General features: G+C 52.3%; 1 protein-coding gene across 1 annotated transcript in view; it reads right to left on the minus strand.

The window, feature by feature from the left end:
• TECTA (tectorin alpha) overlaps positions 1-25,471 on the minus strand; it is a gene marked incomplete at its 5' end in the record, with an annotated part of 115,844 nt that overhangs the window by 77,483 nt on the left and 12,890 nt on the right. The window contains 5 exons of the mRNA XM_080650190.1: positions 3,142-3,743; positions 8,779-9,352; positions 10,719-11,311; positions 14,672-15,242; positions 25,019-25,431. Of these exons, the coding sequence (XP_080506316.1) occupies positions 3,142-3,743; positions 8,779-9,352; positions 10,719-11,311; positions 14,672-15,242; positions 25,019-25,431 (2,753 nt within the window). The remainder of the gene's footprint in view (positions 1-3,141; positions 3,744-8,778; positions 9,353-10,718; positions 11,312-14,671; positions 15,243-25,018; positions 25,432-25,471) is intronic.

Raw genomic sequence — 25,471 nt, forward strand, 5'->3', positions numbered from 1 at the left:
TGAGTGGAGGGGAGCTATGGGGGGAAAAAGAGGAACAACTGTAATAATCTGAACAATAAAGATTTATTAGAAAAAATATTTGACAAAGGAGGCAAGAGCATGCAATAGAGTCAAGACAGTCTTTTCAATAACTGGTGCTGGGAAAATTGGACAGATACATGCAAAAAAAAATGAAGCTAGACCACCAACTTACACCAAACACAAGTATAAACTCAAAATGGATAAAAGACTTAAATGTAAATCATGAAACCATAAAAATCATAGGAGAAACTAGGCCCATGAAACAAAATCTCAGACAACTCACACAGCAGTATCTTCACTGATTACATCACCGAGGGCAAAGGAAACAAAGGCAAAAACAAACACATGGGACTACATCAAACTGAAAAGCTCTGCACAGCAAAAGAAGCCATCAACAACATGAAAAGGGAGCCCACTGCCTGGGAGAACATGTTTGCCATGACACATCTGATAAAGGGTTAATATCCACAATATGTAAGGAACTCATACAACTTAACAAAAGGTAGACAAACAGTCCAATTGAAAAATGGGCAAAGGACCTAAATAGACCCTTCTCCAAAGTGGACATACAGACGGCCAAGAGACATATGAAAAAAATGCTCAAAGTCACTAATCATCAGAGAGATGCAAATTAAAATGACAATAAAGTATCACCTCACAATCTGTCAGAATGACTACCATCAACAAATCAACAAATGACAAGTGCTGGCGAGGAGAAAAAGGAACCCTAGTCACTGCTGGTGGGAATGCAGACTGGTGCAGCCACTATGAGTTTCCTCAAAAAATTAAATATGGAACTCCCATTTGACCCAGTGATCTCACTTCTAGGAATACATCCTAAGAAACCAGAAACACCAATCAGAAAGAATGTACGCACCCCTATGTTCATAGCAGCACTATTTACAATAGCTGAGATCTGGAAACAGCCCAAGTGCCCATCAGGAGATGAGTGGATAAAAAAGCTGTGGTACATCTACACCATGGAATACTACGCAGCAGTAAAAAAGGAGAATCTCTTACCCTTTAAGACAGCAGGGAGGGACCTGGAGAGTATTATGCTAAGTATAATAAGTCAGTTAGAGAAAGACAAATATCACGTGATCTCACTCATATGTGGAATCTAAAGAACAAAATAAACTGATGAACAAAACAGATTCTGAGATGTAGAAGCATGGGACAGATTGACAAATCTCAGAGGGAAGGCAGAGGTGGGTGGGCGGGAAGAGATTAACCAAATAACTTAAATGCATATATGTGTACCCCATGGATACAGAATATATGCACCCTGTATTCATTGCGGAGTTATTTACAACAGCCGAGATATGGAAGCAACCAAGTGCCCATCAACAGACAAGTGGATAAAAAGGTGGTGGTGCAGACATGTAATGAAATACTACTTGCTGGTAAAAAGCAATAAAATCTTTGCATTTGCGACAGCATGAATGAACCTAGAGGGTATTATAGTAAGTGAGATAAGTCAGAGAACGGCAAATACCATATGAATTTACTTACCTGTGGGATCTAACGAACAGAAAAAGAGAACAAACTAACGCATATAGAGAATGGACTGGTAGTTGCCAGAGGAGGGGGTGGGGCTGGGAGACAGAGGTGAGGGGTTGAGAAGTAGAGATTGGTAGTTACAGAACAGTCACAAGAGTGTAAAGTTCAGCGCAGGGACCACCAGTCATAGTGTGAGAACTCATCATGGTGCCAGTGGGTGCAGGAGGTATCGGGGGAAACTTGGTGAAGTATTTCTAACCAGTATGCTGTACACCTGAACCCAATGTAAAATAATATAGAGAGTAAACTATAATTGAAAAATAAAAAGTAAGAGTAAAAATAAATTTATAAAAAATTATAAATCTAAGGGTAGCGATACATCAAATGAGGAGAAAAGGTCAAGTCACTTGGGCAAAATGACTGACATGTTTAACACATATGATGACAATGGTTTAGGGAAGTTCTGTACTCAGCTTAACCTGTCCAGACAGCTGTTGAAATCTTATGTGGCTAAAGCAAAGAATCCAATATATTTCTAATGGCCCCAGAGGCTATTTAACCTCCCAGATTGCTGTAAATGTGACCAGCAGCAACATGACAGTCAGAGGAACCCTGGAAGAAAGGCCTTTGCTGTCACTTCACTCACTCACTCCACAAATGTTGTCATTCCATTTAACATAAGAATGCATTAGGTGTGGTTCCTGCGCTCAAGAGGCCCAGCCAGAACTGAGTGAGCTAGGGATGAAGAGCACAGAAAAGCAGTATGATTAATGCAGCAACGGGGATGGTCACCAGCTGTAGGGGAAGAACGAGGGTAATGAAGAGAGTCCAACACCCTAACCCAGCCCGCCCCCCCCCCCCCCCCCCCCCAATGCTCAGCCAGAGGCTGCGGGCTGGCCTGTGTCAAGTGATGCCCAGAGCAAGGCCTTGGCTGAGGCGGGGCCGTCCGCCCCTCTGGTGTCCTAGGTGGGCCCAGGCGTGCACGGAGCGCCTCAGGTTCTGCTGCTCCTCCCTTCGTGGTCCAGGGTGGAAGGTGGGAGGGCAGGAGGAGGCCAAGGCCGCGTGAGCAGGCCCGTGGGAGAGCCCGAGGGCTCCGAATGCTTGCAAGACTCTTGAGCTCCCCAAGCCCATGAGAGCCAGGAGGGAGACGGGGAGGGGGTGAGAGGCCAGAGCAGACAGATATCACTCGGGTGCTGAAAGAGGGAAGGAGGTGGGTCGGACAGCAGGACCACGTTAGGTGCCCCATCTGTGCGGAACACGCGTGCTCCTTGCCAGACAGAGTGCTGCCTCAGGCACCCAGGGGAGCCGCTGGCATTTGGAGCTCGGTCTGAACTCTTCCCAACACTCGGCCACAGCACGAAAGGTACCCCTTCTGAGCTGCTGCCTCAGTAGGTACTTGAGCCTTGGGAAGATTATTTTCCTCTCCGAGGCGCAGCCTCCTTAGTCTGTAAGACAGAGAGACAGAGCATCTCCAGCCCCACCCTGAGCTAACGTCCTCTCTGTGCTGTTTCTTGGATTCTGAACCAGCCTAGTGCAGCCGCAGCCAGGCTTGCTGACCCAGGACCCTTGTCCTCCTGTCCCCACGACCCCCGTCCTGGGCTCTGGCCTGTGACTACTCACCAGCACAGTGTGCTTGTAGGCCCTGTGAATCACTATGCTGTAGCCAAACACGGTCACGTCCACCTGCTTGACCCACAAGGCCAGCGATGGGTCCCGGTCCTCGTTCTTGGCCGTGACAATAAACTTGGGGACTGTGTCTACGCTCGACCTGCTTCCCGTGGTGCACAGGATGAGCGGGCAGCTAGTCTGGAAGTCAAAGGCGTAGCCGTCGAAGGTCAGGTAGTGGCCGTAGCCTGAGACGATGCAGGAGGCATCGGTGCGGGGCTGGCAGTAGTGCAGGCCGCCCTCCTCCATGCAGTACTCGTCGTCCCTGCAGGGGACGGTCTCGCAGTGGACACTGTTGTCCGTGCCGTTGCAGTAGCAGAAGATCTGGCAGTCCAGGTCCACCCAGAAGGTCTGGTTTGTGGCAAGTTGGTGCCCCTCAAAGTTGCAGCCACACTCACTCCGGGCGACGCACTGGCTGCCTTGCAGGGCGTAGCCCTCGTCGCACTGACACCCCTCCGAGCAGCTGTCCACACAGATGGGGCCCAGGGCCAGCGTCTCGCAGGTCTCCGTACACGTCACGCATTCCTCAAAGTGGCTGTTCTCCGGGCATTCCAGAGCTGCAGGCGGTCAAGGAGAAGACAGGCTTGAGAAGGGGATAGAGATCACAGAGTGTGGGTGCACTCATCAACATGCATGTGTGTATGTGCATGTGTGTGAGCACATGTGTGAGCGTGTGTATGTGAGCACGCATATGCATGTGTATGAGAGCATTTCCATGTGTGCACATGAGTGTGTGCATGTGTGAGAGCATGTGCATATATGAGCACACGTGTATATGTGTGAGTGTGCATACGTGTGAGCATGTGCATACATGTGCATGGGAGCATGTGCATGTGTGCATATGTGTATGTGTGTACATGAGCATGTGCATGTGTGGGTGTGTGCATTTGTGTGAGCATGTGCATGTGTGTGAACGTGTGCATGTGTGTATGAGTGGGTGCATGTGTGTATGTGTATGTGAACAGGCGTGAGAGCATGTACACATGTGTGCATGTGTGCATGTATGGGTGCACGATGTGTGTTCTGTTATTGGTCAGCACAGTGAGTTTGATAAGCCACAGCGCTCTCATCTGGGGTCACCAAAGGCCAGTGAACCCCGCACCCCTGTGCTCCTTCAGTGCACTCAGCTCTCTGTGAGCCTGTGGTGGGCTCCCGCCACATCCCAGGCGCTGTCCTAGGCACTTTAGTGCAACTTTTTCCAATAACCAAGAAGATAAGGCAAGTCTCATCATCCTGCCTTACAGATGAGGAGACGGAAGTTCAGTGACTTAGATTAACCTGCCAGTAAGTACTGGGGAGAGATCCGAATCTGGATCTCGGGGCTCAAAGACCCTGGACAGAACAAGTGCTGTGGGTCTGCCTCTGAGCTTCCGCTTCTGCTTTTATTACAGAGGGACAATGATCACCAGCTCGGTTGTTCTGAGGATCAGTAAGTGAATACAATCGGTCCTCAGTAGAGTCTCAAGGCCCTTTCCCTTCTTTGCACTTCCATTGACTATGGATAGACTTTGTGAAGGTAATTTTACTCTGCAAATTGTTTCTCTTCTTTGCCTTTCATCTCTCTTATCTGCTGCCTTCTGGCTTCTTTCACTTCCTCCCCACCTTCTGCATATGGCCACCTCTACCTCCCTTGCTCACACCCTTCCCCACCTAGACAGCCCCTGGGCAGCCTCCACAAAGCCGAATCCTACCCACTCTCCACGCTTTATTTCAACCTGCACTCTCCACGCTTTATTTCAACCTGCACTTCTGCTCAGAAGCGTCTGTAATAGAGCAAGTCTCTGAGTCACAGAGCTCAGCACGTAGAATAATAACAGCTCATGCTGCTCATCGAAGTTTCAGGTAACCTTCCCATTCTCTGTATTATTTTAGTTTGTTAAAATTTGACTTGGGCAGAGACAAATCTAGGAGCACAGAAGAAATCTACCTACAAGTCTGTGTACTCTAAAGGCCTGTGAAAGTCCCCACTCCCTCCTAGGAGAATAAGATCTTGCCTTTGAAACTTTTTTTGCGCTCTTGTGCATACGATTACTCCTTCATAGTGTCTCAGAACCCAGGGACACAGAGGGGAATACAGAGAATTAACTTGAATGGCAATGAGCGCTCTGCCCACAGCACCAGCTCAGCAGCCCTGCACTAAGTGCTGACAGAATCCTCTTCTTTCCTGGGCTGAAGGCCTCCTGCACCCCGACCACACCTCCAGACAGCGGAGGAGCTGAAGGCTGGCTCAGCGCTGATTAAATATGTCTGTAAGAGGGATCTTCACGTTTGTCTCTAGCTTAGGAATGTTGTAACACCGACTACAGGTTTATGGCAACAGCAAATCACATGACATCTATATGGCTCACGCTTCGTGACTTGCTGTGTTGTCTGGATCTGTCTGAAAGCCCGGGACAGACCGATGTGAGTAACAAACATCCCCTGGCCCTGGAACGCCTCTGGGAAGAGGGCTGGTCGATGTATCTAAGCACAGAGCAGGGGCTGCCTCTCTAAATCCAAAGGAAACCTAACCCCCATTCTCCAAGACCCTGCCAGGTTAACCCCTCAGTACCCAGAGACATGCTTAATCAAGGGCGACATTCCCGTTCTCCCGAACAGACCCATGCCCCCAGGTCTGGATGAGACATCCTTCAGGACATCTCTCATTTGGCCCGTGGCCTTTCGCCCCAAGAAGCCATGCTTCTGTCCAACGTCTCTCTCTGTAAGAGGTGCTTCCCAGAGCGTCCTCCAGCGCTGCAGGCCCCGCTAAGGGGTGGTGAGTGGCCACCAGATCCGGGAAAAGAGAACTCCTCACCCTCTGGCTGCACGCACTTCACACACAGTGCCGCCAGGCTGCCCGTCAGCACCCACAGCCCGAGCACCCCCACCGGATGGAGCTCATGTCTAACACAATGGCAGGGACACAGCCTGGCAGCCACGTGCCCTTGGCCTGGGGCAGAGCAGCAAGTTCGTGCCGTGCGGACTGGAGCAGGAACAGAGAGCGTCTTAGATAAACTGGAGACAGCACAGAGGGGTGGGAGGAAGTGGGTGAAAAGGAAGGCTTTGGGGGTGTGTTAGAAGGTTCGACCAGATGTGCTGGTCAGTGGAAACCCTGGAACCCTTCTCCTTGTGGGTGGCTTTATGGAAAGAGCACGTGCCCAGAATTCCAGCGTCAGGACTCCCAGCATCTGCTACCAACTCCTCCCAAGTGCAGGGAAGGCGCGCTGGGTCCACCCTTTCCCGAGGCTGCAGCCACCACACTCCCTGTGCACCTCCAGTGTCCAAGCTCAGAAACCAGAGGTTTAAACAGAGGTGTGTGCATGTGCGTGTGTGTGCATGTGTGCGTGTGCGTGTGTGTATGTGTGTGTGTTAGCTCTAAGATATCTCTGTTGAAAGGCTTGGAGATAAAGCAAGAATACTCCAATAGCAATGGGTAAGCCTCACCCGGATCTTGTTTTCTAATACATTCCCCCCAAAAGGAACGGGGCTTCTTGGACTAATGGCAGATTCTAGTCTGGGACTCGGGCGGTTAAGAGATGAATGTGGGATATTTTTTATGCCAGGAAGTAAGGAAATGAATGAGGCATGCCCCAAGGACATCGGAGGCAACATGAAGGGACTCCCACAGGCCGAGAATGGAACAGTTTTAACAGTAAAGTTACTGACAGATGCAATATGAGATATGAATTATTAAGAGAATCAGAGATCTGTGTATCTACATTGGTAAGAGAGATAGATGCCTGAGACAAGTAGATAGGTGGATGGATGGATGAAAGGCAGACAAAGAGAAGGAGAGAGGGATGGAGCTGGAAACCATCCATTAGTAACCATGGCTACCGACTGATATACACTGAAAGGTGAGGGGTGTGGTGACATGCAGGATACTTGCATGGTCTTAAAGTGTCTCTTCACAGATTGCTCATGATTTGAAAGAGAAAAAACGTAATGACCACAGAGTAGAGACATCTGACAACACCAGGGTATCGATCTGCTATCACCCACGAGAGAAGGTGAACAGTGTGCCCGGTGGGAGGCGATGCTGGGAGAAACGCACAGCGCTGCAGGAGTCTGCGTGGGGAGCACGGCAGGACCTAATCACGAGAAAATACCAAGCCCAGGTGGGGCCGTTCCACTTTTAAAAGGGGGAGGCTGTGGTCTTTAAAAGTGACAATGTCGGGAAAGGCAAATAAAGCCAAGGAGTCGCTCCAGATGAACAGAATCGAAAGGACCTGAAAACGAAAGGCGACATGCGGTCCTGGACTGGGTCTGCACTGAGAAATCAAAAAGCATAAAGCACATCGCTGGGCCAGTGTTTAAAGCGGAAATGTGGGTGTTAAATTATGTTATTAACTTTGCTAACTGCGATCCTGTAAATGAGATTCATTACTGTAAGGAAATAACACTATAAATTACTTAGGACAAAAGGGCATGCTGCAGGCAACTTCTTCTCAAGTGGAGACAGACAGAGAATGAAAGCACCCGGGGCTACATGCTGACACCAGGTTGGTCTGGTGTAAGGTATACACATATTCTCGCAGCTTTTCTGTAACTTTGAGATTATTTCAAAATAAAAATTCAAAAATAAACAAGCCTAGGTAGGAAGGATTAAAACGGAAAGAAATAAAGAAATGTAGAGGATGGGATCTTAACCGTGGCTTTGGTTCTGGTTCAGGGCCCAGCTTTTTGGTGAGAAAGGGGGGGCGGGGGATGCTCCAGGCCGGCCTCCACCCTCCCAGGCACGCCTCCTATTTTTCCACCTACTCCTCCCAGTGGCTCCCACATAACCGAGAGGGTCTGGTGTCGGGTGTTCCCACCATTGTTCTAACAGCTACCATTCCTGCCACTGCCCGCTGGGAGGGGTCAGGGACTCAGGGGACCAGCAATGTGAGGTTCTCCTAATAGCCATTGTCAAGTGCGCCACAGGGAGCACGCTGTCTCTGCTCCGAGAAAGCGCCCTGACGCCACCTGCTATTGCAACGCACTGGACCTCTTTGCCAAGAGAGCAGGCACCATGCGAACCATCACAAAGCGTCGTCCTCAGACATGACGGGCGCTCTGCGGGATAAAACCGCCAGCCAAACGGTGGCTAATCGTGCCCTGGCCAGTATGGGTCAGTGGATAGAGCGCCGGTCTGCAGACCAAAGGGTCCCGGGTTCGATTCCAATACAGGCCCCTCCCGGGCCCGGGCCCAGGCCCTGGTTGGGGCCCGTGCAAGAGGCAACCAATCAACGTGTTTCTCTCCGTCAGTGTTTCCCTCTCTCTTCCACTCGCTGAAAGCCAATGGGACAATATCCCCAGGTGGATTAACAACAGTGCAGAGCTGCCATGTGATTGGAAACAAAGCTGAAGGAGGAACAGTTAGGTTTCCGACGGGGAAGGTGCTCAGGAATTAGACGGCCCTGGAGCTCCCCCTGCAGGAAGGAGCCCGAGAGAGAGGCCCCGCGCCGCCCCGCGCCGCCCCGCGCCGCCCCGCGCCGCCCCGCGCCGCCCCGCGCCGCCCCGCGCCGCCCCGCGCCGCCCCGCGCCGCCCCGCGCCGCCCCGCGCCGCCCCGCGCCGCCCCGCGCCGCCCCGCGCCGCCCCGCGCCGCCCCGCGCCGCCCCGCGCCCACTTACGGCAGAAGTCGTAGGTGCGCCAGGGCCCCACCTCCACGTCGGCGTTCTTGCAGGCGCTGGCGTAGCGGGCCACGGCGTCGCAGAGCTCGGACTGGTTGCCGCCGCTCTGGCAGAGGCGGAAGAGGCAGGTGCGGTAGTAGGCGGTGGCGTTGACCACGCCGTGGCACTCGAGGAAGGAGCTGTTGGACGGGTCGTTGATGACGCCGCAGCGCGCGCGGCTGCGGTAGAGCTTGAGCAGCTCAGAGTCGTTGCCGCAGGCCTTGAGCAGGTCCCCGCACTCGCCGTTGCAGATCTCCTCGAAGGTGGTCCAGCTCTCCAGGAACACGGCCAGGTTGTCCGTGCACTTGCCGTTGGGGAGGCAGAACTCGTCGCTGGCGTTGGCGTTGAAGAAGCCGCACAGGCCGCCGGTGCAGTTGAAGTAGACGGTGGACAGGCGCACCTGCAGCAGCCCCGAGGCCCAGTACTGCACGCTCACCACGCCCTTGGACTCCACCGTCGTGCTGTTCTGGTTCCGGTGAACTTCCAGCTTCCCCGACAGGTGGAAGAAAGGTAGTTCCACCTCCTGGCCGTTCACCTGAAAAGGCCGGTCCCGTGGTCAGGGCCGCCGCATGCGGAGGCCAGAGGCCGGGCGGGGACCCAGGCCCGCGAGGTGTCTGCCAGGGAGCCGCCCCGCAGGAGCCCGCAGACAGGAGGCTGGATTCTCAGAGGATCCTTGTTCCTTTGTGGCTAGGCTCCTCTGACTCAGCACATTGGCTGTGTATTTCCTCACGGACAGACGCTGAGCTGGCCCCAAACCACAGGGAAATGGGAGCGAGGTGCGCCTTTCCACAGGCAGAGCCCCTTCTCCCCACTCCCGGCTCCTTCCTCCCCCTTGAAGCCTCGCTTTGCCTGTGCAAAGTGTGAGTCTAATTATCTTGTGTCCATCCACCTGTCTGTCCTTTGAATAAACGAGCCCTGCCAGTGTGTCCACAGGGAGGAAGCACAGGCCTTTTCGTCTGTGGGTGTTTTATTACGTCCTTGTGCTGTGCTGCTGCCACTTTTGTTTCCTAAAGAAACGCCATGTGATGTTATGAAATGCATGTCAGACTGGGAGAAGGAAGCCGCTCCCCCACCCCTCCTGTCCTCCCAGCTCGACCACTTGGTACCTGTGAGGCCCCATTTCTAAGGTAGTCTGTTGGGATCTTTATGTGCAAACAAGGAGCCACACTAGATATTCCTAAAATTCCTAGAACTAATGATCTGTAAGTATAGATGCCTAATGCTGGGCATTTTAGACCAGGTCCGAGGGGCGCACCCTTTGCATCACCCATATAGATTCCTGTTAGAGGCAGGAGAGGCAGTACAGGACAGGGCCTGCCTGGGCTTGACTCCTGTGGCTGTGTGTCCCTGAGGAAGTTACTAAACCTCTCTGTGCCTCCGTTTCCTCATCTGTAAAATGAAGATAACAAAATATGCTTGATAGGGTTAAATGTGATACTGCTGCCGCCCGCATGACTCAGTGATTGCGCATCCACCTGTGAGCCAGGAGGTCACAGTGTGATTCCCCGTCAGGGCACCTGTCTGGGTTGCAGGCTTGATCCCCAGTGTGGGGCTGCAGGAGGCAGCCGATCAATATTCTCTATCATCACTGATGTTTCTCTCTCCCCCTTCTCCCTCCCTCTCTGAAATAAACATTTTAAATAAATAAATAAATGTGATACTACTTAGAATAGTGCTTGGCACATCGGAAAGGCCCTATGAGTGTTTGCTATTTTGAGGAGCTGGGCCTTCTGCATCTGTCTAATTCACCCGTCTCCCACCCAGTGGACTCATTAGGTGCCGTGTTAGACAGTGTTCACATTTTTGGAGTCACTGACTTTCTGGTCGGAGGCAAACAGGCAGACCTAGAGGACACGCTCCGCCTGTGACTCCGGGAAACCCTCGGGCAGCAGGGGTCTTACCTTGACTTCCGAGGCCCCGTACCCTCCGATCTTGACCTCCTGGTTGGCCACCAGGATCCGGATGCCTCGCAGCCAGCCGGGCCCTCCGTCAGGCTTCTTCTTGTTGATGTCGATCTCCAGGTACTCGGGCTGCTCGGGGCAGGTCCTGAGCACCGTGTAGGAGAACTCGGCGGGGAAGGCGAAGGCGGCGCCGTCGAAGGTGTGCAGCACCTGGTTCTGGCTGAGCAGGCACACGGTCTCGCGCCGGGGGAAGCAGCCACGGTGGCCCTGCTCCACGGTGCACACCTCGTCGGCACGGCAGGTTCGGTTGAAGCAGTACACGTCGCCGCCCTCCTCGCACAGGCACTGCACCGTGCAGTTGGCCGTGGCCCAGAAGAACTCCCCCAGCGTGTAGTAGCGGTCGTCGAAGTCGCAGCCACACTCGTGCAGTGGGACGCACTGGCTGGCACTGAGGACGAAGCCATCGTTGCACTCACAGCCCTCCGTGCAGGGCGAGGCGCAGCTCTGCGAGGCCGTGAGGTCCGCGCATGTGTCGGGGCAGCTGCTGGTGCACACGGAGTAGTGGCTGAAGCTGGGGCACTGCACCGTGGACACTGGTGTCGGGAGAGAAGAGAGTAGGACAGCAAGGTCAGTGACCCGGGGGCTAATCCCAGGAGCCACATGCACAGGAGCCACATGCACAGGAGCCTCACACACAGGAGCCTCACACACAGGAGCTAAATGAATGCACAGGAGCACATGCATGCACAGGAGCCTCACATACAGGAGCCGCACACACAGGAGCCACACACACAGGAGCACATGCATGCACAGGAGCTGCACGCACAGGAGCCGCACACATAGGAGCTAAATGAAAGCACAGGAGCCACATGCATGCACAGGAGCCACATGCACAGGAGCCACATGCACAGGAGCCACATGTGCAGGAGCCACATGCATGCACAGGAGCCACATGCACAGGAGCCACATGCATGCACAGGAGCCACATGCACAGGAGCCACATGCACAGGAGCCTCACACACAGGAGCCTCACACACAGGAGCCTCACACACAGGAGCACATGCATGCACAGGAGCCGCACGCACAGGAGCCTCATGTGCAGGAGCCTCACAGGAGCCTCACACAGGAGCTAAATGAATGCACAGGAGCCTCACACAGGAGCTAAATGAATGCACAGGAGCCTCACACAGGAGCTAAATGAATGCACAGGAGCACATGCACAGGAGCTGCACGCACAGGAGCCACATGCACAGGAGCCACATGCACAGGAGCTGCACACACAGGAGCCGCATGCACAGGAGCTGCACACACAGGAGCCGCATGCACAGGAGCTGCACGCACAGGAGCCGCATGCACAGGAGCCTCACACACAGGAGCCTCACACACAGGAGCACATGCACGCACAGGAGCCACATGCACAGGAGCTGCACGCACAGGAGCCACATGCACAGGAGCCACATGCACAGGAGCTGCACACACAGGAGCCGCATGCACAGGAGCTGCACGCACAGGAGCCTCACACACAGGAGCCTCACACACAGGAGCACATGCATGCACAGGAGCCGCAAGCACAGGAGCTGCACGCACAGGAGCCGCATGCACAGGAGCCTCATGCACAGGAGCCACATGTGCAGGAGCCTGGAGGAAAAGCACTCCTGCCACTTCTCTCCCAGAACGAGGGCCGAGTGGGAGAGAAGCAGGAGGCTGTGTCAGCTGCTTCCCTAGTAACCATGGAGCCTGGGGATGGACTTGTGGACTTCCTCTCATCCCACCATCTTGACTGAAATTAAACTGCAGGTTACGGCCTAACCAGATGTAGATTATTCAACATAGATTTGTTGTTTGGTGACCTACAACCATTAAGCTATTTTAAGATCTTCAGCTGATTGGCATATAAGTTGTTCTGATTTTAAAGGGCATGGCCCATTCTTAGGAGGACATACATTCAAATTGTAGGAGAAATGAAAAAAGGAACTGTTAGAGAAGTAATTTGAAAACATCAAATTTCTAACAGAGACCAAAGAAGATTGCGAACATGAACCCTCTGGAACGTGGGGAATAAGGAAGAGCCTGGCGATCTGAACAGATTTGTGTCTGGGCTGGAACTAGAACCAGGTGCCGTCTGATGGCCCCTCTGGCCATGGAAATGGTCCGTTCTTACTTTAAGGACATCAGAGTCTATGTAAATGTTTGGATTGGGTTGATTCCAACAGGCAGGGGCTCAAGGGCCTGATAAACTACACTGAGTGGCCAGATTATTATGATCTCTGAACGCATAATAATCTGGCCACTCAGTGTATATCCTATATAATAAAAGGCTAATATGCAAATTGTCCCCTCGACCAGGAGTTCAACCAGCAGACAGACCAGCCAACCGCCCATGTCCCCTCCCCCTGGCCAGGCTGGCCGGACGCCATCCATGCACGAATTCATGCACCGGGCCTCTTAATATATTTATATACTGAGTGGCCAGATTATTATGCATTCAGAGATCATAATAATCTGGCCACTCAGTGTAGCTCTCTTAATTAAATATGATTCATCCCCTGCTGACGTTAGAGGGAGGGAGAGGAAGGAAAGAGGGAGGGAGAGAGAGCAAAAGGGAGAGAGAGAGCGAGCAGTGGAAAGTAGTACCACTGGACAAATAGTCATTATAGGCAGTTTAGTTGGCAGTTTGGATGCCCTTGGACTATAAAAGGATCAAAGAAAAGCCAAATTCAATTTAAGTTTAATCAGAATTTGGATGCTCCAGACATAATAGACTGGTCAGTTGCTAGGAAAAGAAATACACTCTGTCTTAGTAGTGTGACCAGTACACAAAGAAATGAATCTGATACATGGTGATTTATGTGAATTCAACCCATACTGGTGGAATAAAAATCTCACTCTAGTCTTGGAACTTAAATTTTTAGATCTTCTCACCTCTGTAGCACTCCCAAACGCATGGATTATAATTTTGTTTACTCATACGGAGAAAACCAAGGGCCAGGAAACAAACAAAATTCCAAGTCGCTTGTCTCTGTTTGCTTGTTCTAAAAGTTTGCATAACTAGGAAAAGGAGGGGTTTGAGTGGGCCAGAAGAAAAAATAACGAGATAACTAAATGCTACAAAATGCTTAATCCAAAAGGATAATTCAGAGAAAACGGCTTCCCGCACTGCTGGGGCTCGGCTCACCACAGGCATTTCAGAAAAAGGGCTTTTCCCTGGTCTGCCCTGCTTCCCCCTTGCACCACTTCCGCCACCAGCAGCAGCAGGTCAGCTGACATGAAACTAAAGGGGCTGGACATGGGGAAGCGTGAGCCAGGGACAAAGGCTGTTGGTCCTCTGGGGAGTGCGTCACTGTGGCAAAGGCTGGTTTTGATCACACGGCCAATGTCTGCCTTTACTCAACAGCCACCTGCACCTCTGAAACCCCTCGTGCTGGCCTCTGAGGCGGCCCCCCTGCTGCAGGGCCTTCCTCCGCCAAGCATTCCTGCCTCACCTTTCATGTTCCCGGACATTTATGCGCATCAGTAGTTTCTGGCTAAAATATCAGGTGGGGTACACGTAAAGATCCGTTCATAGTTCATTCCTTTTTGTTGTTGTTGTTAATCCCCACCTGAGGATGTTTTTCCATTGAATTTTAGGGAGAGTGGAAGAGAGAGGGAAAGACAGACAGAAACATCGATGTGAGAGAAACACATCGATTGGTTCCTCTTGCACGTGCCTTGACCAGGGCCCGGGCTGGGGAGGAGCCTGCAACTAAGGTACGTGCCCTTGACCGGAATCAAACCCGAGACCCTTCGCTCTGCAGGCCGATGCTCTATCCACTGAGCCAAACCGGCCAGGGCCAGTTCATCCTTTATAATTTGTGATATGTCAACCTCTCCCCCACTGTCGGACAATCTCTCCTAACGGAGGTTTCCCAGCACCCCGCGCCCTGCCCTCCTAGTGGGATGGGACGTCGGCTTACCACAGCCAGTCTGGAGGCGCCAGTCTCCGATCGGAATGCCGAGGGCTTGGCACACGAGGGCATAGGCCTGGATGGCTTGGCAGAGGAGAGTCCCGTTGTCCCTCACGCTGCACAGGTCATACACGCAACTGTGCACAAAGGCCGTGGGGTCCACCACGGTGCCGCACTCCCACAGGGGCCCGTCTGTCTTGTTGAGGAAGCCGCAGTAGTCGGGGCCGAAGTACAGGGCCTCGGTGGCCGCGTCGCACTGCGTGCAGTTGTCCACGCAGCCTGAGTCGCACAGCCACTCGGCATGGTAGACCCGCCAGCTCTCTCCCAGATCCAGCACGGACATGGCCGGCCTGCCGTCCGGGCGCAGGAAGTCGTCCAGCGGGTTCTTGTTGTAGTTCCCGCAGAGCCCGCACGTGGAGTTGGTGTAGGAGCCCGGGATGGAGATGGAGGCGTAGTGCTGGCCGTCGAACGTCACCAAGAGCCCGAAGTCTGTGTCCACGGCAGTGGACATGCCGCTCTGGTAGATTCTCACGGCCCCCAGGTCTAAGGTGACGGGCAGAGAGGTCACCAGATCATTCACCTGCCAACAACAATGACAGCAGAAGGCGGGTGAGCCGGGCCGGGCAATGGCTCCAGCCCTGTCAGGAAGGGAAGGCAGGTGACTCAGCGCCACAGGGAGCACGGTGCCCCACTGCCTGGGCTCCGGCTGGCCTCCTGGGAAGGCGCGGGCCTGGAACCCTCGAGGCCTGCTGGCGTGGCCAGCGAGCACTGGGCGTCCCGAAGCTGCGACAGACGCGCATCGCTAGTGCCGCTCTGGACTCTTCGGGTCCGGGTGGTTGTCCCCCTTCCTGCTGGCTCCAGGGCTAGCCAGCTTCAGGCTCTTCTTGAAAGACTAGTTGCCTCATTTTCCCTCTTGGTTCCTCTAAATCCAATCTTAAATCCAGCTGAAGTCACTCTTTTCCCTTCTACCCTAGTGCACTCAGCACTCCAGCCTCCCCCCGCCGACGGTGTGCTGGAAACGGCCCCCCTTGAGCGTCGAGACTGTCCCGGTGTTATTTTCCAAGTGTTTCGTCCTGTCACTTCCTGGTATCAGGGTTATTCAACCACAACAAATGTGAGCACTGTGTTAGGTGTTGAGAAATAAGGAATAAAAAGAGGATTGCCCCTGCCTCTCCCGAGTGCTCAGTCCGCGGGGGAAGAGGGCCAGGGACGGTATTTATAATAACCGGTTTGAAGTGAGTGTTAATAGGTGGCACACTGGGAGAACAGTACATGAACACGTAATCCAGCCTGGGAAGTCATAGAAAGCTTTCCAGTTGGAAACAAGTCTAACCTGGGTCTTTAAAGATAAACAGAAGTGGCCAAAGGAAGGGTGGGAGCAGGGAATTCTGGGACAAAAGAATAAAGGCAGGTGGGACGGACATGGGGTGTTACTGGGCTGCAGAGAGAAGAGGTGGACAGAAATGAAGCTGGAGATGGGGGCGTGGCCCACTCAGCACATACCGACTCGGCCTTTTCTGGGTACTAAGCCCTGTCCTAAGAGCCGGGGGTTATCAACAAGTGGAAATCCCTGCATCGTGGAGCTTATATTTCAGTTGAAGAGACCAACGGCAAACAAAATAAATAGGAAAAGTATGTAAGTATGGCAGAAAAATGTTCTGCAGGAAATAAAGCAGGGAACGTGGGTCAAGAGTAGTAGGAAAGAGGGTTTCTAATTTCAAATGGGGTCGTCAGGGAAGACTTCGCTGGGAAAGGGACATCTGAGATGAGGAAGCAAACCATGCTGTCATCTGGGGTGAAAGTGGCTCATGAAGAGTGGACAGCCAGGCCCTGCGGGGGGACGTGCTGGGCCTTCCAGGGCCTCAGGGGCCAGTGTGACAGTAATGGAGAGAGCAAGGCAATGGCAGATAATGCCAGAGAGGTAAGAGCAGCCAGAACAGGCAGAGCCATTCAGCTACTGTGAAGACCTTGGCTTTGACTGAGCAAGATGAAGTCAAGAGGGTGCTGAGAGCAAAAGATCAACATGATCTGACTTCCATGTTTAGAAAATGGCTCTGGCTTCTGTGTTGGAAACAGGCCTTGGAGTGCCTTTAAAACTGTGTTTTAAAACCAACAAAATCCCACAGAAATGAAACCCAAAAAACGTGGATTTCTCTTCTTTAAGGAGAGCCCACAAAGGTTTAGAAAAAGGAAATGACATAGTCAGACTTGCATTTTAGAAAGTCCATGCTGGCCAGCACGAAGGACACAACGATGTCAAAATTAGAAGCAGATCAACCTGATGGGCAACTGCTGCTGCTGGGACCCAGGGGTGATGGAGGACGAGGCCCTAACCTGCCTGGTTACAGGGAGAAGGAGGGACAGACTCATGGGGTGCACTCAGCAGCAGCTGGTGGGTTTTTATAGTGGGGAGTGAGAAATGGGGGGAGAACCGAGAGTGAGGCCCAAAAGTCTGGCTCACTTGAGCAGGTGGCTTGATAAGCCTCCAACAGGAGAGTGAATTGTCTCCTCTTTCACACTTAACATGCCTAGAACCTGCAGATGTCACATTCGTGGGCTGAGGTTGAATGGCGAGTCCGTGGTGGAACTGACTGTAAGTGCACGTACGCTTCCCACGCTGATTTCTGGCAGACAAGGACAAGGGTCTTCTGAATTGTCTAGGAAGTGAGACAACAGACTATGCAAGATCGCTCCCAAGAGTTACCATGGCACTCTCATGTGCAATTCTCTGTCTCTCTGCTTAAGGGGGGAAACAGACAAGAAAAATATACTCCAGGAATAAGTTGTCCAGAGATCAAAGATGGCAGCAGAGTAGGTGGCAGCTACACTCACCTCCTCCAGGGCCAAACTGGAACTACAGTGGAAGTATAGAGCAATCATCATAAACACCCAGCTGAAGACCAGCTGAACAGAAGTCTCAGAACCAGGATTTACAGAAGAAGCCACATCGAGACAGTAGGGAAGGTGGCAACACATAAAGAGCTGGCCCCGCACCCACGGGCAGTGGCTGAGATTCTGAGGGGCATCTCAGGTGCAAACGTTCCCCCTGAGGAGCGTGGGTCACAACCCCGTGCCAGGCTCCCAGCCCAGAGCCCCAGAGCCGGGGTGAGGCACCCACACAACATCTGGCTGAGAAAATCAGCAGGTGCCTGTCTGCCAGGGAGAGAGGGGAGTCTGCTAGAGACACAGGCACCCTTTTAAAGGGCCAGTGCACAAAATCTCATTTGCAGCCACTCACCTTGGGCTCAGGGAGAAGCAGACTAGAGTCTTGTGAAGAAAGTCTGCAGGTTGTGGCTCTGGGGAGAGAGCTGAAGCGACGGCCACCAGGATCCCAGTGCTGAGTCCCTCTCCCACACCACAGACACCAACTTTCTTGGGTGGAGCACTCTCCTCCTTGCAGCATCAGCCTGGGGATGTAATAGCCCCACCCCCTGAACTCCCTCTTGCCCCACCCTACAGAGCGTGTGCCTTGCTGAGGAGTCAGTTGCCTAGGCCAGTGGTCAGCAAACCGCAGCTCGGGAGCCACATGCGGCTCTTTGGCCCCTTGAGTATGGCTCTTCCACAAAATACCATGGCCTGGGCGAGTCTATTTTGAAGAAGTGGCATTAGAAGAAGTTTAAGTTTAAAAAATTTGGCTCTTAAAAGAAATTTCAATTGTTGTACTGTTGATATTTGGCTCTGTTGACTAATGAGTTTGCTGACCACTGGCCTAGGCCAAGGTGTAGAGATCAGGACAGACTCAAGGGGTGTCAGTGAGTGAGTAGTGTGGCTTTGGGGTGTTGGACTTTCTCTTCACTTTCCCGTGAAACTGACTGGCACCTGCCCTTCATGGGAGATCTGCTAGCCCCACCCTCCCAACTCCTGGTCACCACACCCTGCTGAGCATGGGTTGCCCAGGGGGTCTGTACAAATCCAAGACAGAATGAGTTGTGTGGTTGTGGGGCAGGGGCCACCCCCCACCTTTCCTGAAGCCTCATCTGCACCTCACCTCTGGAAAGATCCACTAGCCCCACCCTCATGCCTCCTGGTGGCACTGCCCTACCAGCCTAGGACTCCTGGGGGAATCTGGGACAGACCGAGCTAAGTAACTCCAGGATAGAGGCCATCATATTTCTTTTCCTCATGTGACTGATGCAGAGCCTCCCTTCACATGGCTAAATCTCAGTCTGTTTGGGCCTGATTAACTCTGTTGGCATCACCCTGATGACTTCCTGCCCCAGCACAAAGGTCTGTGGGCATATGGCAGGCAGCAGCTGGACTGGGTGACCCCTGGGACTTTGGCTGAGTGGCCTCAGACCCAGCACCTGCACTGAGCTTGAGCCTGTATCAGTTTGGTGAATACCACTCACCCCGTCTGGTGACTCACTGAGAACCTGCACCGGGCACCTCGAATTCCACCAGAAGCTCTTTCAGTGACCGAGCCAAACAGGTAGCTGGCAAGCAAGGCAGGTGTAGGCAGATCTCGGGGTGTCTTGGCACTTTTGCTGATCTGCCCACGTACTCAGTGCTGGTGGAAACAACCTTGATGTGCAGTTTGGTCATGCCCACACACACCAAGGCCCAGCAGAGGCAGCCACAAAGTGTAAATAGCTTTGTAGCTCCAAACAGGTTTCCCAGGACTAGACACAGGCAGTGACTGACATGACCACCAAAGTCCCTCCCAAAGGCCAGTGGCCAGCCTCAGACAACATCAACATAGAATCCAATTCGTTTCATAAGTGGGATATCCAAAGGGAGATCTCGACAGGCATCAGACCCTGCAGAGGAGAATTCCGCCTCCTGTAGTGAGCACCTGCTCAACAGCTCCTTCGCTGTGGCTGTGGCTGGGGTCAATCCTCACAGTCAACAAGCCCGCGTTTACCCCACATGCGAACAGGCCAATAGAAATCAAGACTCAGTAACAATGTGAGGGCTCACATAACTCATACAAGGGGCATGTCTAGAGGGCACTAGATGATCGAGGGGTCTGCACCATTGGGCCCCTTAAGACATCTACTACATAAGGCCACACTATCAAGAGAGGGAGAGATAGCAGATCTACCTCGTACATAGTAATAAAACACACTCAGAGGCATCCAAAACAGGGAGACAAAAAAACATGTCCAAAAGGAAAGGCAGGATAAATCTCAAAAAATAGAAAAAAAAAAAAAAAGCTAAATGAAATAGAGGCAAGCAATTTGCCAGACACAGATTTAAAAAATGGTTATAAGGATGTTCAAAGAACTTAGTGAGAATTTCAACAGCATGAAAAAGGACATAGCAATCATGGAAAACAACCAGTCAGAAATGAAGAATACAATATTTGAAATAAAGAATACACTAGAAAGAATAAAGAATAGGTTGGATGAAGCAGAGGATTGAATCAGTGATTTGGAACACAAGGGAGCAGAAAACACCCAATCAGAGCAGCAAAAGAAAAAATATTTAAAAAGAATGAGGATAGGTTAAAAGAACTTTGGGACAACATGAAATATAATAACATTCACATCATAGGAGTATCAGAAGGAGAAAAACTGGAGTAAGGGGTAGAGAACCTGTTAAAAGAAATAATGGCAGAAAACTTCCCTAACCTGGTGAAGGAAAAAGTCACACCAGTTCAAGAGGTTCAGATAACCAAAAGAGATGAACCCAAAGAGACACACACCAAGACACATCATAATTGAAATGGCAAAGATTAAAGAAACAATCATAAAGGCAGCAGGAGAGAAACAGTCAGTTACCTACAAGGGAGCTCCCATAAGACAGTCAGATGATTTCTCAACAGAGACACTTCAGGACAGAAGAGATTGGTATGAAGTACTCAAAGTAATGAAAAGCAAGGACTTGAATCCAAGACTACTCTATGCAGCAAGGCTATCATTAAAAGCTGAAGAAGACATAAAGAGCTTCCCAGACCCCCCAAAAGAAAAAGGCTAAAGGAGTACATTACTACCAAACTAGCATTGTGAGAAAAGTTAAAGGCACTGCTTGAAGAAGAAGAAGAAATACATTTAGAGAGGAACATAAGTATAAAGAAAAAATGACAATAAATAAGTCCTCATTGATAATAACCTAAAATGTAAATGGATTAATGATGCAATCAAAAGACATAGGATAGCAGTGTGGATAACAAAATATGCTATCTACAGGAGACTCACTTCATAACAAAAGACTCACACAGGATGAAAGTGAAGGGATGGGAAAAATTTCCATGCATATGGAAATGAAATAAAAGCAGGGGTAGCAATACTTAACTAGTATATCTGAGAAAAAAGACTTCAAAACAAAGGCCATAGCAAAAGACAAAGAAGGTCACACTACATAACACTAAAGGGATGGATCCAACAAGAGGATGTAACTTTGGTAAACACATATGCACCCTATATAGGAGCACCTAAATATATATATATATATATATATATATATATATATATATATATATATATATATATATATCTTGGAGGACTTAAAGGGAGAGATTGACAGCAACAGCCACAGTGGAGGACTTTAACACATTGCTGACATCACTGGTAAGTCTTTGAGACAAAAAAATCAACAAGGAAACAGCAACTTTAAAGGACATAGTGGATCAGATGGATTTAATTCATCTTTCCCGAACATTTTATACCACAGCAACAGAATATACATTCTTCTCAAGGGCACATGGAACGTCGTCAAAGACAGACCTCATGTTGGGACACAATATAAGTCTTACCAAATTCAGGAAGATTGGAATCATATGAAGCATCTTCTCAGATCACAACGGCATGAAACTAGAAATCAGCTACAATAAAAACACACACCTCAAAAACATTCAAACATGGAAGCTACATAGCGTGCTGAATGGGTTGCCAGTGAAAACAAAGAAGAAATACAAAATGACCAGCAAACAAATGAAAATGAACACAAAACAACTCAAAATCTATGGGACACAGTGAAAGCAGTTCTGAGAGGAAAGTTCATAGCATTTCAGGTCTATCTCAAGAAGCAAGAAAAATCTTGCATAAGCCATTTAACCCTACATCTAAAAGAACTAAAACACCCCACAGTAAGTAGAAGGAAGGAAATACTAACGATCAGAGCAGAAATAAATAATATAGACATGAAAAAAACAATACAAAAGATGAATGACACCAGAGCTGGTTCTTTGAAAAGATAAACTTGATGAACCTTCAGCCAGACTCATCAGGAAACAGAGAGCACCCAAATAAATAAAAGCAGAAATGAAGAGGCGAAGTCCCAACTGACATCACAGAAATACAAAGAACAGTAAGAAAATTCTATAATCAACCAATCACCAGTAAATTGGGCAAAATGAACAAATTCCTAGAAAAATACAGTCTTCCAAAACTAGATCAGGAAGAACCAGGAAACCTGAGTAGACTGATATTAACTAATTAAATTGAAGTAGTAATTTTTTAAAAAATCCCAGCAAACAAGAGGAAGTGACTTTTACCCAACATTTAAAGAACTAGCACTTGTCATCCTCAAGGTACCCCAAAAATCCATGAGGCGGGAAGGCTTCAGGCTCTCTTTACCAGGCCAGCATCACCCTCAGTCCAAAACCCCATGAAGACACGACTAGGGAAGGATCACTGCATGTCCCTTACTAAACGTCTTCCCTCACGGAGGCGGCTGCTGACAGAGGTCAGGGGCTGCCTCGGAGCAGCTCCACGGGGTAGTCTGGGCCCTGCAACAGCCCCAGCCTCTCTGCGTTGGGTCTTGCCCCACGGAGGCCGACTCCGTCCCAGGCCCACCACAGGCGCTGGGATCGCAGCTGACAGCGTTTTCCTGGCGTCAGTGCTGGTGTACCGTTCTCTCACACAAGTGCCTGAGTCTGCAGCTCACAGTGCTGGGAGGGGCACGCCCAGAGAACCCCGCCCCGCCCGGATCATGGATCGTAGGTCATTCCTCCATCTACATATCCCAGAGCCCTCACTCTCGGCTAGCCAGTGGGTTGGTGAATTTCCCCTCTGTGCCTCCAGTCTTCTCCCAGTATTCTAGCCATTTCCCTCTTTGGGGGTGTCTCCCGGCATGTGGGTGGAGACATGATTAGGAGCCAGAAGTCCAAGCCTAGGGCTTAGAATGGAAAGAGACTCTGGTGGCGACGGCAACGTGGGAATGAGCAACTACTGAGCACCCACGGCGTGCCAAGCTTTGTACGAGAAATCGCACGTGTGGGCCTTCTGGTTCGTCCTCATGACAGCCTCTGAAGGCCCAACCATCTCCCGCCTGCAGGTGCGGAGAGTAAGGTCCAGGGCTCTAGGGACGGGGAGGGGACAGGCCCTCACCCGCTGCTCACAGCTGTGCTCTCCTGCCCTCCCCACAGGACGCACAGGAGCACGTCCACCCTCCAGCCCCAGAGTCCTGCCTCCTCAACAGCTTCACCCATTTTACGGGAAGAGAAAATAAAGCTCAAAAAGGCCACTCGTGGCCGTCGTGGCACAGGTGCTGAGCAGCTCTGACCAGGCCCAGCTCCTCTCCACCAGATGCTAACTGGCCTCCCGCTTCTCCCGGAGCCTGAGCCCTCGGGTGCACCTGGGGGGTGCACCAGGGAGGGGGGACAGGAAACCGATGAGGGTTAGCGGGAAGGTAGTGTTTATTCTGTGTGGACTCTGTCTGGCGCCCTTTGGTCCCCATCGACACCTATAAGCCGACCTTGTTTATGTTGCTACTTGAGAACGGTTCAAAGGGGGAAATCCATAGTCAGATGCAGGCCCTCCCTCTGAGGAGAGAGGAGGAACAGACCGCGGGCTGCCCGGCCTGGCCAGCCTGTCTGAAGGAGCCGCTGTCTTGCGGGCGGATGGCACTCTCCCCTGCTTCCTGCCCCTCTTCCTGTCTGTCCCCACTTCACCCGGGTGGGCGCTCTGCCATCCGCCCAGCAGCCGCCCCGCAAGAGCAGATTTATTCAGAGAAACTTGGAAGCCAGTTGACAAGAGGAAAAGGAAGCCATTGTTCGCTTGCAGGTGGAGTCACATAACCTTTTCTGTCTAAAACATTTACATTCACATCCACGCCGCCCGTTGCTACAGACCATTAGGAATCGGAAAGAGCCGCGCAGCCAGCAGAGCTGCCGGTCTGAGGGGAGCGGCCCCTTTCCCTCTCACAAAAGCCTGACTGTGGCAGGAAAGCCTCTCCTTCAGAAAGGCGAGTGGGAATGAAGTGCGAAGCCTCCTTTTGCTGCAGATGCTATGCCCTCACCGGGAATGCAGCCGTAGGGGCGCTACTGGGCTCGTTCCAGGTGGAAAATGCTAGCCTCCATCTAGAGGCCACGCACAGGGCCCCAACACGTGTGAGCTCCCCGGGACTCTCCCGCACCACGCCTGGGTTTGCGGGGAAGACAGAACCGTCCCGGGAGCCTCGCCCAGCAGCAAGCAAGTTGGGATCCAGCCACAGTGAGAGCGCCCTGCCACGGGGCCTGCTGGCTCCGGAGGCCCAGGAGGGCGGCCCGAAGCGGCGTTCGCTCCTCCTCCGCCTCTGCTTGAACATGCTGTGTCCGTTAGAACGACAACACTTTTATAAAGAAGGACATCCCAGCCTTGGCATCGGGTCTGCTCGCGACCTCTCTGATGGCCTCCCGGTCCGGGATTAAGGACTGCACGCGGTTTCAGCCATCAGCCCCTTGGGGTCTTGGTTATTGTCACTTGAATAACTATCTGGCTGTGATGAGTCTGCGTGAACAAACAGGAAAGCTGGGCTCACACGCGGAGGAGCTGCTGTGGCCTCCTGCGTCACTGTACCTGCCTGACCCGGGCTGGCCGCAGGGCCACTGCATTGACGAGACGGACCAGCCGAGCGGCCTCTGGCACCGGGCAGGGTGAGGGCCCTGCTGTCTGGGAGGCGGCTGGGCTCTCCCTGCCCCGCTGACTGCGAGGCCACAGGCTCCCTGGGGGCCGCCCGCGCAGGGCGCCTCTGAAGACAAACGTCAGTTTGGAGGTTTCTCTGTGAAAGCAGCGACGGGAAGGGGAGGTGGGAACTGTCAATCAAAGCCCGCACTGGGGCGTGGGTGAGCCTTGGTTTTCACCATCTCCACCGCGTGGCGCCGTGGCTACCACCGTTCCAGCCGGGCCCATGAGAAACGCAGCCACACTCTCCCCAGGTGCTCCTGAGCTTGACCGTGTGTGCGCACGCACCCCAGTGTGTAACGGGAACCAGGACCATGACGTGCTTAAGAGGCCCAGCAGACACACACCGTGGTAACGAGGGCGCTCAGGTCAGCTCCCACCCACACTGTAACTCAGCCAAGACTGCACAAGCTCTTCGCGAGGCAGGGAGAGCCGTGCATCCGCGGTGCCAACCGCCCCAGCAGACCTGCAGGCCTGGGAGCCTTTCTGGTGGAGCCCGCCCGCCCTGCGCCGGGGAGGGGGGGTGTCTCACCTTGACTCTCCCGTAGCTCCCTTTGGGGATGAGGATCTTGTAGCCGTTCACCTCCACGGAGAGCTCCCTCAGCGTGGAGACGGCCTTGCCGGCCCGGCGCTCGTTCTTGGCCTCCACGCTGAAGAAGGGGAGGTGGGCCGCCCGCACGCAGTGCCGGGCCAGCAGGTAGGCGCAGGAGCCCTGGAAATGGAAGACGAAGCCGTCGAAGGTGCGGTAGTGCGGCTCCCCGAACACCACGCAGGTGCCGGTCTCCACGGGGCTGCAGGAGGAGAACTTGCCTTTGGGCTCGCACACCTCGTAGGGGCTGCAAGCGGCCTCCTGGCAGTAGATCTCATTGTTGAAGTCCAGGCAGCGGCACTTGATGGTGCAGTTGAGGTCCTCCCAGAACACCTCCCCTCGCCGCAGGAACTGCCCTGCGACAAGGACAGAGAGCGCGTTGGTGGAGGTCTCTCC

The sequence above is a fragment of the Plecotus auritus genome (genome assembly GCF_963455305.1).
Source record: "Plecotus auritus genome assembly, chromosome: 13".
NCBI lineage: Eukaryota > Metazoa > Chordata > Mammalia > Chiroptera > Vespertilionidae > Plecotus > Plecotus auritus.